This window comes from Prionailurus viverrinus, chromosome F1 (assembly GCF_022837055.1).
Source record: "Prionailurus viverrinus isolate Anna chromosome F1, UM_Priviv_1.0, whole genome shotgun sequence".
Classification (NCBI taxonomy): domain Eukaryota; kingdom Metazoa; phylum Chordata; class Mammalia; order Carnivora; family Felidae; genus Prionailurus; species Prionailurus viverrinus.
The window spans coordinates 17,644,703-17,662,415 of NC_062577.1; the positions used below are offsets into that span (position 1 = coordinate 17,644,703).

At 38.9% G+C, this 17,713-nt stretch overlaps 1 protein-coding gene across 4 annotated transcripts in view; it reads left to right on the plus strand.

Annotated features, from left to right (window-relative positions):
- RASAL2 (RAS protein activator like 2) overlaps positions 1-17,713 on the plus strand; it is a 355,403-nt gene that overhangs the window by 303,773 nt on the left and 33,917 nt on the right. For all 4 annotated transcript variants that reach the window (XM_047840334.1, XM_047840335.1, XM_047840332.1 and 1 more), the window contains exons 6-8: positions 11,321-11,474; positions 13,238-13,336; positions 14,103-14,657. In XM_047840334.1, coding sequence (XP_047696290.1) covers positions 11,321-11,474; positions 13,238-13,336; positions 14,103-14,657 — 808 coding nt within the window. The remainder of the gene's footprint in view (positions 1-11,320; positions 11,475-13,237; positions 13,337-14,102; positions 14,658-17,713) is intronic.

The window sequence follows — 17,713 nt, forward strand, 5'->3', positions numbered from 1 at the left end:
GACAGGAGAAGACTGATATTTATACCTTTCGCATGCATTTTAGAAAGTTTAAAAAAGTGGGAAATGCTGAAGAATAGTGGTCATGCTGCCTTGTCAGGCATTGCAGGGCTCTGACTGCCCACCGGGCTGCCACCCTCGCTCTGAAAGGGCTGCTTACATTGACCAGTCTTGAGGTAAAGATACACACATGGAGAAGAATTTTCCTAACCCCTCCAAACATCCCTCAAATGAAAACTTTCGCAGTAATGTCCTCAATTCTGAGGCTCACTGACAAAACGAGGTTTTAAAGCAGACTGCTTGTTCATTTTCAGGAGACAGCTAAAAGCTGAGCGTGGTGTTCATTTGTAGGGGGGACTTTGGAACGATATGCTGAGCTTCTTGAGTCTCTCCTTTTTAGAACCATTTTTTTTTAACTTTTTACTTTGAATTTATATACTCACCAGAAATTGTAAAAATAGTATATGGAGTTTTACAAACCCTTCCCCCCGGCTTTCCCCAATAGCAATATCTTATAACTGTACCATAATATCAAAACCAGATCGTTGATCTTGGTACAATACTATTAAGTGGACTACAGACTTCATTTAGTTTTCACCAGTTTTTATACGCACTCATTTGTGTGTGTTTACAGTTCTTTGCAATTTAATCCTACGTATAGATTTGTGTAATCACCACCACAATCAAGATACAGAATTGTTTCATTACCAGAAAAGAACTCCCTCTGGTACCTTTTTACAGTCATAGCCGCCTCCCCACACCCATCCCTGCCCTCTAGCAACCACTAATTTGTTTTCCAGCTCTATAGTTTTGCTATTTCAAGAATGTTATATAAATGGAATCATATAGCATATAACCAATTAAGATTGCCTTTTTTTAGTGCATAGAATGCCCTTGAAGTCCGTCCAAGTTGTTGCATCCAGCAGTAGTTTGTTCCTTGTTATTGCTGAGTAGTATTCCATCGTATGGATGTACCAGAGTTCATGGGCGCATTCACCCACTGAAGAACATTTAGGTACGCATGAAGAAAAGCCACGTATGCATAAGTTTTCACTGGTGTAAATGCACAAGACTGCAATTGCTGGGTGGGATGGTAAGCCCATGTTTAAGTATATGCGAAACTGCCAAACTATTTTCCAGGGTGTCTTTAACCGTTTTACACTCCCAGCAGCAATGTTTACAGGGTTGTTTACGTCCCAAGAGATTTTCACCTGCGTTTCCTTCTAGAAGTGTTAATGATTTTTAGCTTTTATATTTAGGTTGCTAATCCATTTATTTAATCTTTGGTTGCTTTAAATAGAAGGTCTTGACTCAGAACTTGTGTTCAGTCCCAGATACTAATCAGAACTTCATACTTCTCCCAGCCAAGCCGGTTACAGGGAGTCTGCCTTCCTTTGGAGAAGGAAATATTATAAATTACTTAGGTCTCTCCTCATCTGCTCTTCTCTTCCAGCTTATTTACCATGGTTTTAGGTGCCCTCCAGGCTCTGGGCAACAGGAGACAGGAAGGCAAAGGGGGCTAAGAAAGTTCTAGTACTATCTTAACCTTCCATAATGCTGTCTGAGCCTGGCCAGTGTTCAAAGCTGACCGCTCCGTCATGGGGTACTTGGGGGAATTCTTCACAGGTGTCTTGTCTTTGAGTCGCTCTTGCCTATGGTTTCCTTGAGGTTAGCAGGTACTTGTCTATCTTAGGTGTTGCCTAAAACTCCTTTCAGAACTTTGAGGAGGGAATTCTTGTTCTTCTGGTCTCTTCACCCTTCCAGTCCTCTGGTCCGCAGGAAACATCCATACATCCTTTGCCCTGACAGACCTCTAGGAGCGCAGGCTAGTCCAAAAGCATCAGCCCTCTTGGGTTCTGCCACCAACGGCTAGTCATTTCTCATCATCTAGATGTCCCAGATGGAATCAAACGCCACCCTGCATGCATCGACTACCCTTGTGGGAGGCAGGGTGATGAGCCTCACAGCTTTCTCCAAAAATTCTCTCTTGCAAAATCCCTTCCCTTCTCCTTACTCTGACCACTTTTTATAGTCTTGTTCTGAGAGGATCAAGGTCATAGAACTGGTTCCAAAACATTTCCTTTGTAAAGTTCTACAGTTTGTCTGGTATTTGACTTCAGCGTACAGATTTGTTTTATGTCTGTGTCTCAATTGAAACCTCAATTCTAATATCTCATCACATGTATATGATACTTTTATTCATCTGTGGTCTTTGGCCTAACACACAAAGTGCAACATGGCCCTGTCCATACCTGACTCTCAGCATTGTCTCCTACCACTCCAATGAAAAGTGTGTCGTTTACTTACCATACTGTTATGTATTTCTGTGCTTTTGATCTTGCCGCCCTCTCTATCCCGAATACCATTTCCTGTTCCTACACCCTGTCCTTTGTCATAACTCAGAACATGTTCTAATTCATACTCATGCCAACAGCACCCAAATCAGGAATCCTACGCCTTTGGACTTCTTTGCCCTGTTCTTCCCATATATCATCCTAAACTAGGCACCTACCCCATGTACCCACTAATGGCCAAACTTATGGGACTGTTATAGGACTACTACTTTCTACTGTATTTATCTTTTCATATTTCTGCTTAGTGCAGCAGCCTGGAAACTCCTCAAGAGTACAAACATCCTTTGTGCCCTCTTCCCCCAGCACAGTGCCTGTCTTATTAAGGAACTTAATGTTTGTTGGCCTGAAACCGAAGAGTCCAAACAAATTGTAGATGATAGGAGAAGAATAATCTTTTTCAATATGGTATACTTGGAGAGATGACAGTTCCTCAGAAATGACTGGATTTCAGGTTGTTAATTAATAAGTCTAGCTGTAGATTATGGTTTCTCTTACCAGTGTTTACTGCTGTGGGCCAATTAAGGATCCCTTAGTTTTATGAACTAAAATCCAATCCAATTGTATCATGATAGCATTTTAAAATTCATTAGAATGCTTCTATTAAAAAAGAAAAGTTGTTTGTGTATATTTTTTCCTTCTGTCTTCATATTCTTCCAGCAAACAATATTTTGAAGACTAACTGTCTTGATCTCAGCCAAATGAATACTTTACATAAGATGAATTCATCACTGTGAAAAAGCCCCATGTCGGCAATGATAGCCCCATTTGTACGGTGCTGTAGTCTGTGAGATGTTTGTGCAATCGTAGGTGATTACATTTGATTCTCAATAACTGTATGAGGTATAGGAAGAGAAATCATTATCCACATTTTACAAATGAGGTAACTAATTTCAGAAAGAATGAACTATTTGTTCCACTTCACATGTAGCTAGGGAGTGATTTGAAGTGACATAAATATATAGAGCTTTTGGCTCCTAGTTGAGTGCCTTTTCCATTATACTCTCTGTTGCACGTGTCCATAGGAATCCTAACTTGCTGAGGAAATGATTGAGAGAGAAGGAAAAATGAAAGGTAAAAATCACACATACACGCATACACACAAACATACTCAAAAGAATAGCTTTTAATAAAAGTAAAATAGCACCCAGTGATAACAAATGTGTCAGTTTGTGGTCATAATATTTCCACAATTTGTTGAAATAAAAAGCTAGCTCCCTGGGGTGCCTGGGTGGCTCAGTCAGTTAAATGTCTGACTCTTAGGTTTCGGCTCACAGTTCATGAGTTCGAGCCCCATGCCAGGCTTGACGTTGACAGCGCAGAGCCTGCTTGGGATTCTCTCTCCCTCTCTCTCTGCCCCTCCATAGCTTGTTTTCTCTCTCTCTCTCTCTCTCTGAAAAAGTAAATAAACATTAAAAAAAAAAATCCAGCTCCTTTATACTCCTTTCATCTCCGTCCCACCCATTTATTTTTGAGAGAGACAGAGTGCGAGCGGGAGAGGGACAGAGAGACAGGGAGACACAGAATCCAAAGCAGGCTCCAGGCTCCGAGCTGTCAGCCCAGAGCCCGATGCAGGGCTGGAACCCACGAGCCGTGAGATCGTGACCTGAGCCAAAAAGTTGGATGCTCAACCGATTGAACTACCCAGGCGTACTAATACAGCTGGCTTTCTTATGATCTTGGAATTGAAGAATCCTTTGTAAGCATAAACTGGGAGGACTAATTATAAATATGACAGGAAGAGTACGAATTTACTTAACATACAAAGTGCCACTTGTGTATTCAGAGAAAAAGTTTAGGAACGCGAAATAGCAGTTTGTAACTCACAGAAAAGAGAATTGAGATTGCCAGTAAACATTAAAATGTCTCAATCTCGTAATTAAAGAAGTGCGTGCAAGGGCAGTGATGAAGTGCCATTCCTCACCAGTTATCCTGGCAAAAGTTTTCGAAGTTCAGCCCTATCCCATTTTGGTGATAGGGTAGAGAAACACGCACCTCTGGTAGGAGTTTACGTTGATGCCGTGTTTTCTGTAGCATAATTTACCAGCATCAAAATTGTAAATGTGTGTGTTCTCTGATCTAGCAGTTTCACATCTGGAAATTTAAGCCATAAGTACATGCACATGTGCATAAAGATATGTCTACTAAGATACTTTTTGAAACTGGGTGGTAGTCAGAGAAAAAGAAAGAAAAGAAGAAAAAACTTACCTGATCATCAGGGACTACCGATCTACCATAGGCCCATGTAAGGGAATTTCGTATGGTTAGTAACAAGAGGCAAATTATATCTATGTGTTCCAATATGGCCAGAAGTCCAAAATACACTCTTAAGGAAAAAAAAAGTATGGTAGAATCCCATTTGTGTGTGTGCATGTGTGTGTGTATACACATATATGTGTGTATGTGTAATGTACATGTATACATTTGGTTATCTTTGTATAAAAATTTTTAGAAGGGGTCACAAAAATTATTAATATTTTATTATAGTTTATTATTATTGTCAATTGTTAGTATTTTCTACTGGAGATTGAGGAAGGTACCTATATTTATATTCTTCACCCTCTATCCTTCTGAGCTTTTGGAATTTATTACCATTTATTTCTTCATTGTTTAAGGGGAAGAAAATGATTAATTAGAAAAAAAAAAAAAACCTTCAACCTCATGTCTCCCTCTGGCTATTTCCTGTTGCCGCCCCTCCACCGTTAGACTTCACGAGTTAGTCTCCACTCTCTCACGTCCCATTCATTATCACGGCAATCTCATTTTTGTCCTCATGGCTGAAATCACTCTTACCGAAGTCTCAATTAGCTCTCAGTCCATATATCCAGTGGCTACTATTAATATTTTAACACACCGTTCTGCAGTAATGGACAGTCCACCCTTCTTGGGAGCTCCCTTCCCTGGGCTTCTATGATGCTTGACTCTTCCGGTTTTCCTTCAGTCTTTTAAATTCTTCAGTCTCTTTTGTCAGTTTTATAGATTTAGGTGTTCACATACCTTGAGTTATTTTCTCAGGACCTTTTCTTGATCTGCATGTTGTCTTGCAGTAGTCACAGTGTGTCAGTCCAGTCAGGCTGCCAGAACAGAACACCGTAGACTAGGCAGTTTCTAAGAAACAAATTTATTTCTCACAGTTCTGGAGGCTGGGAAGTTCGAGATCAACCCTCTGGCAGATTCAGTGTCCGGTGAGGACCTGCTTTCTGATTCAAAAGTCCCAACTTTTCACTGCATCCTCATGTGGGGGAATGGGCTGTGGATCTGTCCTGGGTCTATTTCATAAGGTTATAAATCCATTCATGAGGGCTCCGCCTTCATTATGTAATCACCTCCCAAAGGTCACACCCCCAAACACTATCACCCTAGAGTTTATCATTTCAACATAAATTTGGGGGGAGATCGCAAACATTCAGTCTGTAGCAAACATCTAGTCTCATAGAAACCTGAAGCTTGTAGAAAACACCCAGTGCTCAACACAACAAGCGCCCTCCTTAGTATCCATCACCTGTTTAACACCCCCCCCCCCAACTCACCCATTTCCCCTCTGGTAACCATCATTTCTCTATAGTTAAGAATCTGTTTTAGGGTTTGCCTCTCTCTTTTTCCCCATGTTCATCTGTTTCTTAAATTCCACATATGAGTGAAATGATACAGTATTTGTCTTTCTCTGACTGACTTATTTTGCTTAGCATAATACGCTCTAGCTCCATCTATGTTATTGCAAATGACAGGATTTCATTCTTCTTATGGCTGAGTAATATTCCATTGTATATATATACCACATGTTCTTTATCTACTCATCAATCGATGGATATTTGGACTCTTTCCATAATTTGGCTATTGTTGATAATGCTGCTATAAACATTGGGGTGCATATATCCCTTCAAATCAGTATTTTTGTATCCTTTGGATAAATACCTAGTAGTGCCATTGCTGGATTGGAGGGTAGTTCTATTTTTAACTTTTTGGGGAATCTCTATTCTCTTTTCCAGAGTGGCTGCACCAGTTTGCATTCCCACCAACCGTGTAAGAGGGTTCCCCTTTCTCTGGATCATTTCTTGGGGTTTTAAAAATTCGATATAGTTGTGCTTATATTTAATTTAATTAGCACTAGTAGATCTTATTCCATTTGCAATTTAAGGACAAAAAAAAAAGTAACAGGTATATTACCATACGGCACAATTTTTGTTAAAGAGATTGTTCCTAGTGTTTGTCATATTAGACGCTGGTTGAGTTTCCTGCCCTCCTAAACATGTTTTAATATTTATAATCTTGTCTTCCTTTGGTGCCTTCTTTCATTGCATGTATACATGTCTATGTACCAAAATAGGTTGAATGTCATTTTTGTCTATGATAATAAACTTCCTTACCACGAGTTGGTTAATTTAAATGACAGCTCAGGCTGACAAATATCCTATTTTACCACTAGCAATTGGGCTCATTAGACCATCCTGTTTAGAGGCTGAGAGCAGGGAGAGGAAAGACCAGCAATATATGTTACGTGTCCATAAATAGCTTTTTGCATGAGTGGTTGTGTGGTATACTTTTTAAAGCTAACATAAAAATCAGGGAGTAATTGAAGCAGTAAGGACTGGCTTTAATTGCAGCAGATAAACCAGTACAGCTGGTGCCATCAGGGTTCTCAGGAAGGACAATTTTTTGAGCCCACAAGTAGAAATTCTGGTGAGTGAGTTCTAATGTCTTTGTTGTTGCTGCTGTTGTTTAATCCAGGGAAGGAAACCTTTAAAATTATAGTACAGGAAAAGGTCTGCTCTTTCCAAAGATCTACCAGGTTGAAAAACAGTAAAATGCAGGGAACAAGTAAAGCAATGTTTTTCCCAAAGTGAGATCTGAGCTGCAATTTTAAAAAGCTTATTGGACCCTATGCACATGTGTTGGTAGAGTCCTGGGATACTGAATTTTGTTCTCAAACAGGGTAAAGTGCCTTAGGAGCACATACTGGTGAATGCAAGCGTGTATGGCCGCACCCACCCTATGGCTGAGCTATTTCTTCAAGAATTCAGCGAAGCAGTCTGGAATCATAACTGCCAAGCCCAGCAGAAATTCACCTGCACTGGAGTGCAGGATTTTGTGTGGCAATAAGCATTTTTAATTAAAAGTTTCCGGGATGATTTGGAACTGAATCTGTAAACACGTGGCAGATTTGAGCTAGCACATCCAAGCACCAATAGCACTTCGGGGGAAATACGGCTTTTAAAAGAATTTGAATGGTGAAGCTGAGAAAAATCCAGCTGTGTTTTACTTAACATCGCACTAATCAGAGTTCTTTGACTCCTTTTTTTTCCCATCCGTGTATCCAGTGGTGTGGGTATTGGCTCCCGGTCCCCCAACCATCACTTTTGTCTTTTAAAGGCTGATTTTAGGTAGGGCTGTGGGTTACAGCACTGGAATGCTCAGTCGCTGTGGTGAGAAATGGAAAGCTTGTCTTACCTTGTAGTTTATCTCTTAAATAGGTCAGAAGCAGCAGGTAATCTTCATCAGCAAAGCAATTAGATTTTTAACCCTTACCTATTACGTTGCTAGAGGCCTTGGAATTTACATAGAAATCAAGGTGGTCTGCTGGCCTTACAATAAAATGTAAAGAATATGGTATTCCTTAATTGGAAGTAAAATTGCTTCTGGAAAGCGGTTTCCCAATTAAGCCAGGAAACAATTATATTGGCACCCTGAATTATTCTTGCATAATGTTTGGGATGGTGGGGGTTGGAGTTAGAGGTGCAGGTGCCGAGAAGAGAACGCTGTCTAGGAGTCAAGGGATTCACAAGGTCCACTTTCAAGGCTAGGTTCCTTGGTGAAGGTCATTGGCAGACTGGACTGGAAAAAACTGTTTTAAACTCATATTATTCTCTCAATAAATCCACATTCTACTTAACATTAGAAAAGTAAACTGTAGTGCCATACAGACAGAGCTGATAAAACTCTCTAGTAAGCAGATCTAAGCAAAATCCAATTCACATGAAGGTACGGGAGGAAGTAAACATGATTTAGAGGGGACTTGAGTTCCTAATGCTGTTACACAGAAATATTTGCCCAGATAATACCTCTCCCCAACCTCAAGCCATTCCCAGGCTGCTTGACCTTCCTGTTTACTGTAATCCTGCTTCCCTGGGAATTCTCTCTTCTCAGAGATACTTTTTCCCAATACAGGAAGGGCTTGTTTATTTATTGAGTAGTAATGTAGAGCATGCTAGTGACTTTGGTGTTCACTTCATGGGTGTGTGGGTGTGCACACACGTACATACATGCTGAACAATAGGGGATTCTGAACTAAGTATTAATGATGAAATTTCAATAAGTAGGAGGAGTTTTGAATTCTAATTCCAGACGTCTTGGTTGTAATATCTGTTGATGGCTGCATTTGGAAGTTAAACCTGGGTTTCGAAATGAAATCCGTTTAGCATTGGAAATACAGTGAATAGGAATTTCATCCAATTTTCTCTTTTAAAAAAAACGGTGTAATCCAGATAAGTTAATATAAGATAATACCTAGGAACATTAAACTAGGGTGAACACTGCAAAGGAAATAGAACAGAGGTGCGAGGAAGGTTGTGCTTGCAAGGCGGGATGTAGCAAATGCCTTCTGCTGAGGGCAGGGAATCACAGAGAAGCAAGCTAAAGCTGAGATTCGCCCCTGAGTTAAGAGATTCTCCTCCGCCCCCACAGTTGCCTATGGTTTTTTTCCTACAGCTTTTGACTTTGAGAAACTGTTAATGGAAATGAGCAGGGACGTTGCTGTTCCTTCCTTTCTGTCTTAAGATGGTCATATTCGCAGAGCGAGCTCCTGAGTCCTTCAAACCACAGCCTCTCCCTGCTGCCTCCCAGCCCTACTCTCCGGATAGGTGGAGCACCATGGCAACAGGCCCAGCCTGGAGCCCAGAACCTTGTTTGTGTTACCTGAGGGGCCGGATGCAGCCTGAGCAAGAGAAGAAGGAATATTACCTATCCTGCTGCCTGTTCGGGAAGATGACTTCTTGTTCCCTTGTTTGTGTTTCTGTTCTACTTCTGTTGGAGCCCTGAAAGCCTTGACACTTGGAAAGCGTTTATCCAGAGATGTTATCAGTAACAGAAGGCAGCAGGGAACCTCTCTCCTGTTGGTTCTTGTCTTCTAAACGAAGACACAGTTCAGAAAGTGACTTGCTACACCGTGACACGTAGCCCCGCTATGATTTGGGGTTGCACTGCCAGGTGGCTGTACAATTGCTTCATGTAGGTAGGCGTTTATTTTGTTTCAAATAAAATTAGTTTATGTTTTAGAGTATTTTCCTTGAGAGCTTTCAAAATAAAAGCGAGCCTTTTGTCCTACCGCCTTCTATTTAAAATATACCTTAATCTCTCCTATCGGGAGGCTCATTCCCAGAGCATGAGAGACTGTTCCCTTCCAAACAACTTCTCCTGGGAAAAATGGGCTGGGATTACTGTTTTATACGTGTTTTTAAAAAAACGTTACAGTATCCTGTTAATCGGCTCCCTATGAAATGTACTGGGAATGGTTATACGGTAACTCTATTAAAATAAATTTTTTTAGCCTTCAGTTATATATAGTTGATGGCTGTGTTTGTAGTATATAAGTTATTGTTTTATCCAATAGAACAAAAGGAAATAAATGTTACCTTGTTGTATTTTTATGTACAAAACAGTAAGTGGCATTTGTCCCTTTTGTACGTGTTTTGTGTACGTTTTATCAATGGGAAATATAAATATTGACTTTTTGACCTTAGAAAGGCTGCTGAGTATCAGAGCACATGTGTTTCTTTATAAACATTAAATGGCAGTTGTTATTTTTTTTTTATGTGTGTGGACCTAAGAATGGACTCAAATTCTTACTGCTTAGGATGATTCTTACTATATGGAGTTTGATTAAACAATGTTAGAATAATGTTAACATAGCCATTTCAAGGAAATAAATAAAGCTCCTTATTTACTGTTTTACAAAAACAAATGTCTTCACACAGGCATTTCTTTTTGACTGGGTTACTTCTGCTTAAATATATGTATTTGGTTCTGGGTGTTTTAGTCAATAAATTCTGTAATTATTGAGTAAAACTGCTTGGCTTTCCAGTTCTGGATCCAAGAATATTTCGCTTTTATTGCTTGACTTCATTAATTCTTCCAAAGAGAAGGCAGCAAGGGACTAGCTACTGTCATGGCCAGAATCACTCACAGCATTCGTCTTTAAACAACCAAGAAACAGAATCAGCCAGGATGCCTGAATGGTGTTGACAAAGATTCGTTCTTCTATATGAGTGTTTGAACATTTCTTTTGAGGGTGGGAGGTTTCTTCAAGGCATTCTATTCTTTATTCATGTTTATACAGTAAAGCATGGATATGACCAAATGCTTGCCAGAAAAGAATTCCATATTGAGATGGAAATCAGATCTTTTGAAAGGCAGGGTTTTGTGCTGAAAAGTTTGGCTTTGACTGTGTATGAGTGTGTTTATTCTGCCAAAGCAGCAAGAAACAGAATGAGGATTCAGCCACTACTGTTTTGTCAAGGATAGAAAAGGTTCAAGCTATAGCCTGGAAAAAAAAAAAAAAAAAGAAGAAGAAGAAAGAAAGAAAAGAAATGAAACATGTCTTTTGATAATACTTTTGCATGAAAAAAGAATACATAAGCCAGTTGAGTAGTATGTATTTCTCCAAGACAGGCATGAGAATAAAAACAACGTGGGTAGTGGAGCTTCTTGAACTCCCTCGATAATGGTATAAAATTACAGTATGTTTTTGTGCTCTATTGAAAAACAAGTGTGTATGTGTGTGCACACCCAAATGTATATGTGGCTGATACGTGCCATGCGAATATGGTTACTATTATTGTGGATTAACTGTCCATTTGCTGCTTATTTATTTTTCCCTTAAGCATTTATGCATTCGTTTTCAGCCTCCCATGCATTCATCTTTCATTTTCCTGTTGGCCATGTAGTACGCTATCTAAAATATCTTTTCCTACTTTTAGGGCTCGTGGTCTGCCTAAACTAAAAGAGTCACGTTCCCATGAGTCCTTGCTGAGCCCTTGCAGTGCAGTAGAGTGTCTGGATCTTGGCAGAGGAGAGCCCGTGTCAGTGAAACCACTCCATAGTAGCATCCTTGGACAAGATTTCTGCTTTGAGGTAAAAAGCATAGAAAGAAGGAAGAGTGATTAAACACCAAACGGATTTTCTCTCCAGTAATTTTGTGATTTCATTACTATGGTATTGATGATTTGATCATCATTAAGTGACTCTCAGTTGCTGAAAATTACCTACTTAGAGGAAAAAGGTTGGGAATCTATTAATCTAATTACATTGGTCATTAAAGTTATTAATTATGGCTTCTCATTCCTTTTGGCCTAGTCTGCCTTCAAAATAAATGTGATCTTAGTATATTCTTGGCAGAGGTCACAAGCCTAACAATAACTAAGCTAGTATTTTAATTTTTCAGTCTTTGATAAAGGTATCTATCACCCAGCATGTTATCTTTCTCCTAAAAATTTAAGCCCCCAACTTTAGTGATTCTTTGAGGAGATTGACCAAGACCATAATTTTCTGACCATAATATGGTTGGTTTGAGATCTGAGACTATGTCTTATTTATTTTTATAATCCCCTGCATATAGCCCAGTCCCTGGCACATTGCAGGTGCCTAAATTCTTGAATGGATAAATTAATTGCCCTTCACCAGCAAATTATGACTATCACTTTTTATAAGGTAATTTGTCCCTCCCAAACTAAATGTAAACTCCCTCCTAAACTAAACTATTGGCCATTTCCAATTTAAAATTTAAAACTCTGTGTGTGTGTGTGTGTGTGTGTGTGTATAATTGTTAGGGTTATGATTTGATTAATTAACATGAACTTACTAAGTAACTAGTGATGAATCTTATGATAGATGGCATGGAAGTTGAAAGGTGTTTGATTCCTGTTCTTTTGGACCTGCCCTAGCCCAACGAAATATAATGCAAGCCAAATATGTAATCCAAAATTTTATTAAACCCAAATATCATCGTTTTAACATGTCACTAATATAAAATTATCAATAAGCTTTTTTACATCTTTTTTTTTTTAAGTTAAGTCTTCAAAAGCTGATGTGTATTATACATTGACAGTACATCTCATTTTGGACCAGCTACATTTCAGGTGCTCACTAGCTACCATATTGAACAGTACACATAATCTGATCTGATTTCACTGGGTTATAACCTCAGATTGAGTTAATATGTGAGCACACTTCAACAATTTGAACAGGTCATTTATTGGTGTTCTTTTTTACAGAAGTCAGTTGAATTTTTTTGTATTTGTGGAACTCAGTTCAACAGGCTGTACACCAGGCCCAGTGTTAGGTGCTGAGGTATAAAGATAGCATAGTTCATTTTTAAAGGAAAATGATAACAGTGGTCAGTAAGAAATGGGTTCCAAAGACAGTAATTCAACAGTGCTGACTCTTTTTACTTTCACTTAGTACCTGTTTTGTAATATTATAGTGAAGGCAGTCCTGAGAGATTTGACAAGCTGTTTTAGAGGCTCTCTTGTGTTTTCAGCTATTGTTTTGTTAACTCACTCAGAATCGAGCATATTTGTTTACAAGTGTTGAAGATGTGGCCTGAAGGTTTTTAATTTTGATATTTCTGAACTGAAGGCCAGTTTTAAGTTCCTGACCTAAATTCTCAATGGCCTTTGTTCTCCTACCTGGAAATGCATATGTATGCTACCCACATACGAGAACAAAAAGCAGATGTAGGTGTAGAATATAGACATCTCAGAACTACCAAATATCATTTCTGTTTTCTGAATTATGATTTGGGTTCATAGCATATTCCTAAACTTTTAAATGATACAATGATGAAAACACAGCCCGCAAGCCCTATGTTTCCTTTTCTCTAATCTTTTATGTTGAAGGTTACCTACTTAAGTGGAAGTAAATGCTTCAGCTGTAACTCCGCTTCAGAGAGAGATAAGTGGATGGAAAACCTTCGTAGGACAGTTCAACCAAATAAGGTAATAGTGGCTTTGAGTGTCTAAAAATGTATAACTCTGTAATCAGTAAGTTGATAGAAGGTAAATGCAGCAATCATACCTTAATTTTTATAGTGCTTATAAAGCACATTTACTTTTACGCATGTTATACTCGAAATAATCTTATTGCAGATATTACTGTGATTTTACCAATATGGGTAAGAAGACTCCAAAGTTGGGGCGCTTGGGTGGCTCAGTCGGTTAAGTGTCTGATTTCGGCTCAGGTCATGATCTCACTATTCGTGAGTTCAAGCCGCACGTCGGGCTTTGTGCTGACATCAGAGCCTGGAGCCTGCTTCAGATTCTGTGTCTCCCTCTCTCTCTGCCCCATCCCCTCTCATGCTCTGTCTCTCTCTCTCAAAAATAAATAAACATTAAAAAAAAAAGACTCTGAAGTTATGTGACATGCCCATGTCCAAAGCTGTGCACGACAGAAATGGGACTAGAACACTAGTTTCCGAACTGCCTCTTTTTTTATTTGCAGAAACTAGGCCAGTTACCACTAGGCTGGCTATATTAGAACTTACATGATATTTTTTTAACCCAAGTAAATTGAGCACATAAGGCTAAGATTCTGATATCTTCTTGTTTAGAGTTTGCTATTATCCTGAACAAAGAGATAGCAATCCCTTTCATTATTTAATGACCACCCTTAATAAAGTATATAGTCAGTATCACCTCCTGTAAAGGAAAATGTTGTTCTTCTGGGATTTCAGCTTTCAAACTCGAACTCGTTGTTTTTTTATAGGACAATTGCAGACGAGCTGAAAATGTTCTTCGTTTATGGATCATTGAAGCCAAGGACCTTGCCCCTAAAAAGAAATATTTCTGTGAACTGTGCCTTGATGATACCCTCTTTGCTCGTACAACCAGCAAGACCAAAGCAGATAATATTTTCTGGGGTGAACATTTTGAATTCTACAGCCTTCCACCTCTTCATAGCATCACAGTTCACATTTATAAAGATGTGGAAAAAAAGAAAAAAAAAGACAAGAATAATTACGTCGGGCTAGTCAACATTCCCACTGCCAGTGTGACTGGTCGCCAGTTTGTAGAAAAGTGGTACCCAGTGAGTACCCCTACGCCCAACAAAGGAAAGACAGGCGGACCTTCTATTCGGATTAAATCGCGGTTCCAAACTATCACCATTCTGCCTATGGAGCAATACAAAGAATTTGCAGAATTTGTCACCAGCAACTACACCATGCTGTGTTCTGTCCTTGAACCAGTAATTAGTGTGAGAAATAAAGAGGAGTTGGCTTGTGCCTTAGTGCACATTCTTCAAAGTACCGGCAGAGCCAAGGTAAGTGGAAAAGGAGGGTTACATTACCCAAAATCTCTTCCCTACATTTTATGAACAAATAACCATACTATGTTTGGTATAGAGATCCAAATTGGAGAAGTATGCTTTGCTATCAGTAAAAAATATATAAAAATAAAAAAGTAGGAAGGAAACCTATTAGTAGTTGTCACATGCAGAAAAGATGGGGATTATAAAACAAAGAAGTAACATGGAGACACCAACAGATATTTATTTAAAATCCATTTGCGCGAAACATAGATACCAGGGCTAGCTCCTTATTATCTGACAGAACAAATGGTAGAATTGGTGTGCTAATCTCACAGTGTGTTCAAGATTATCTTTAGTTCCAGAGTGTGCTGTATGATGGTTTTGCTCCTCACTATATATATTTTTTAATGTTTATTTATTTTTGAGAGAGAGAGGTACAAAGTGCGAGCGAGGAAGAGGCAGAGAGAGAGGGAGACACAGGATCCGAAGCAGGCTCCAGGCTCTGAGCTGTCAGAACAGACCCTGACGTGGGTCTCAAACTCATGAATTGCGAGATCATGACCTAAGCCAAAGTCAGATGCTTAACCAACTGAGCCACCCAGGCACCCCACCTAACTATGTTTTAAGTTAAGATTAACTGATGACTCTGTTCCCTAGTCACAGAAGTAGGAATTCCAGAAGCATAGTGGGCATCAGCAAGAGTCTTCATGGAATTAAAATCCCTTGGTATTTCCAAGGGATATTATTTAACTGGTAGCTGTTTGATGACAGTTTTTTTTTTTAATATGAAATTTATTGTCAAATTGGTTTCCATACAACACCCAGTGCTCATCCCAATAGGTGCCCTCCTCAATGCCCATCACCCACCCTCCCCTCCCTACCATCCCCATCAACCCTCAGTTTATTCTCAGCTTTTAAGAGTCTCTTATGGTTTGGCTCTCTCCCTCTCTAACTTTTTTTTTTTTCCTTTCCCTCCCCCATGGTCTTCTGTTAAGTTTCTCAGGATCCGCATAAGAGTAAGAACATATGGTATCTGTCGTTCTCTGTATGACTTATTTCACTTAGCCTAACACTCTCCAGTTCTATCCACGTTACTACAAAAGGTCATATTTCATTCTCTCTCATTGCCAAGTAGTATTCCATGTTTCATGATAGTTTTATCTAACTCCATCCTGGATAGAAGAAAAAATTGAGGAAGATGGAAAAAAAAAGGAATATACTAATTATATGAAGAAACCCACCCAACTGATAGACTCTGTGATCAGCCTGAACTATGATAATTACCATCTCTATGAGCCATATTCACTAGCCTGAGTCTCCATTATGTTGTATGCAAATGGATTATGGTAAAACCGTATTTTAGATGTAGAAGATTTCACAGCTAGAATAATTTATTTAGAACCAAACAATAAAATTAAATGCTTTTAAGATTTCTTGATATAAATCAGAATATATCCATATATCCAATTAATAGTCCCTTATCTAACTGCCTTCCTACTGATTATCATTTTTGTAGTTGAATTTTGTGATAATAATTTTAAGTTTTCTAGTGTTACAAATAGCTTACAGGTTTGGGGTCAGGTGTCATTGAAATTTTGAGTCTCATCTTTGAAATTGTACGGATTTGTTCATTCTGCTCTTTTATTACTTGAGGTTCAAGGATATGTATGTAGGATATTTTTCAACAACCTTATTGAGATACAGTTTACATATAATACACCCATTTTAAGTGGAAAATACAATGAGTTTTGCATATAATGTACCCCGGGAAACCACAACAATCAAGATAAAGAAAGTTACCTTCACCCCGATAACTTTCCACCTGTTCCTTAGTATATGAGTTTTAATAGTGACCCCTCACTTTGTTGAGCTTCCCCAGAGTAAATCTCATTAATGTTCAAAATGCTTAAATTTAAAATAAAAGTAAGTCAGCATATTTCCTTTGTTTTTGGTTTTGGAGACTTTGAAATATACAATGGATATATTACATCCATTGTATGTATATATACATATATATCACAAATACATGATGTTGTTACATTTAAACTGAACAACAGTAAACATTGAATTTTACATCAAGTTAATTTTTTTTTGAGATTATTTACTTATTTTGAGAGAGAGGGAGGGGCAGAGACAGAAGAAGAGAGAGAATCCCAAGCAGCCTCTGCACTATCAGCCCAGAACCTGACATGGGGCTCGATCTCACAAACTGTGAGCTCATGACCTGAGATGAAATCAAGAGTCAGATGCTTAATGGACTGAGCCACTCAGGTGCCCCCATCAAGTTAATTTTTAGGACTGTTGGGAAAAGGAGCAGTTATTTCTTAAGGGCTTTATTTCTCTTTATGCCTTTTTCCTGGATGGATGGATGGACGGAAGGATGGATGGATGGAGGTAGGTAGGTAGGTAGGTAGGTAGGTAATCAGCCTAGAAAATGAGTTGAAGTGCTAAGTTTAAGAAATTCCATGTTGACACTGTGGACCAATTTGTAACTATTATATATTGAACACCTAATATGTACCAGAAACTATTAAATGCTGAAAATCTAGAGATGACTAAAAATACACACTGTCTTTGGCCTCATGGGGTTTATAGTCTTCTGGGGAAAACAGATAATAATTGAGTACTTACAGAAATAAATGTGTGATTACAGTCAGAAGTACAGAGAAAAAAGAAAACAAGACATAGGCACTACAAGAATGGGGAATACGGGACCTGACGGATGCTGGTCAGAGAAGGCTTCATTGAGGAAATTATGTACACACTAGGATCCAAAGGATTTGAGGAATTACCTCCATGCCCCTGGGGGCAGGAACAAGGGTGGGAGTGAAGCAGAACTGAGAACAGCATTTCTAGAAGCTTTGTGGTAAATAGCATCTTGTGTTAAAAAGGTCTTGATATATTCAAGGGCCTTAAAAAAAAAAAAAAAAAGCCCATTGAAACTGGGACAGAATGCAGAGAATGGTATATGAGGAGGTTGGGAAGGTAGACAGAAGCCAGAAAATGTAGAGACTCGTAGGCCACATGCAAAAGTATGGTCTTTATCTAAAGTGTAATGGAAAACCTTT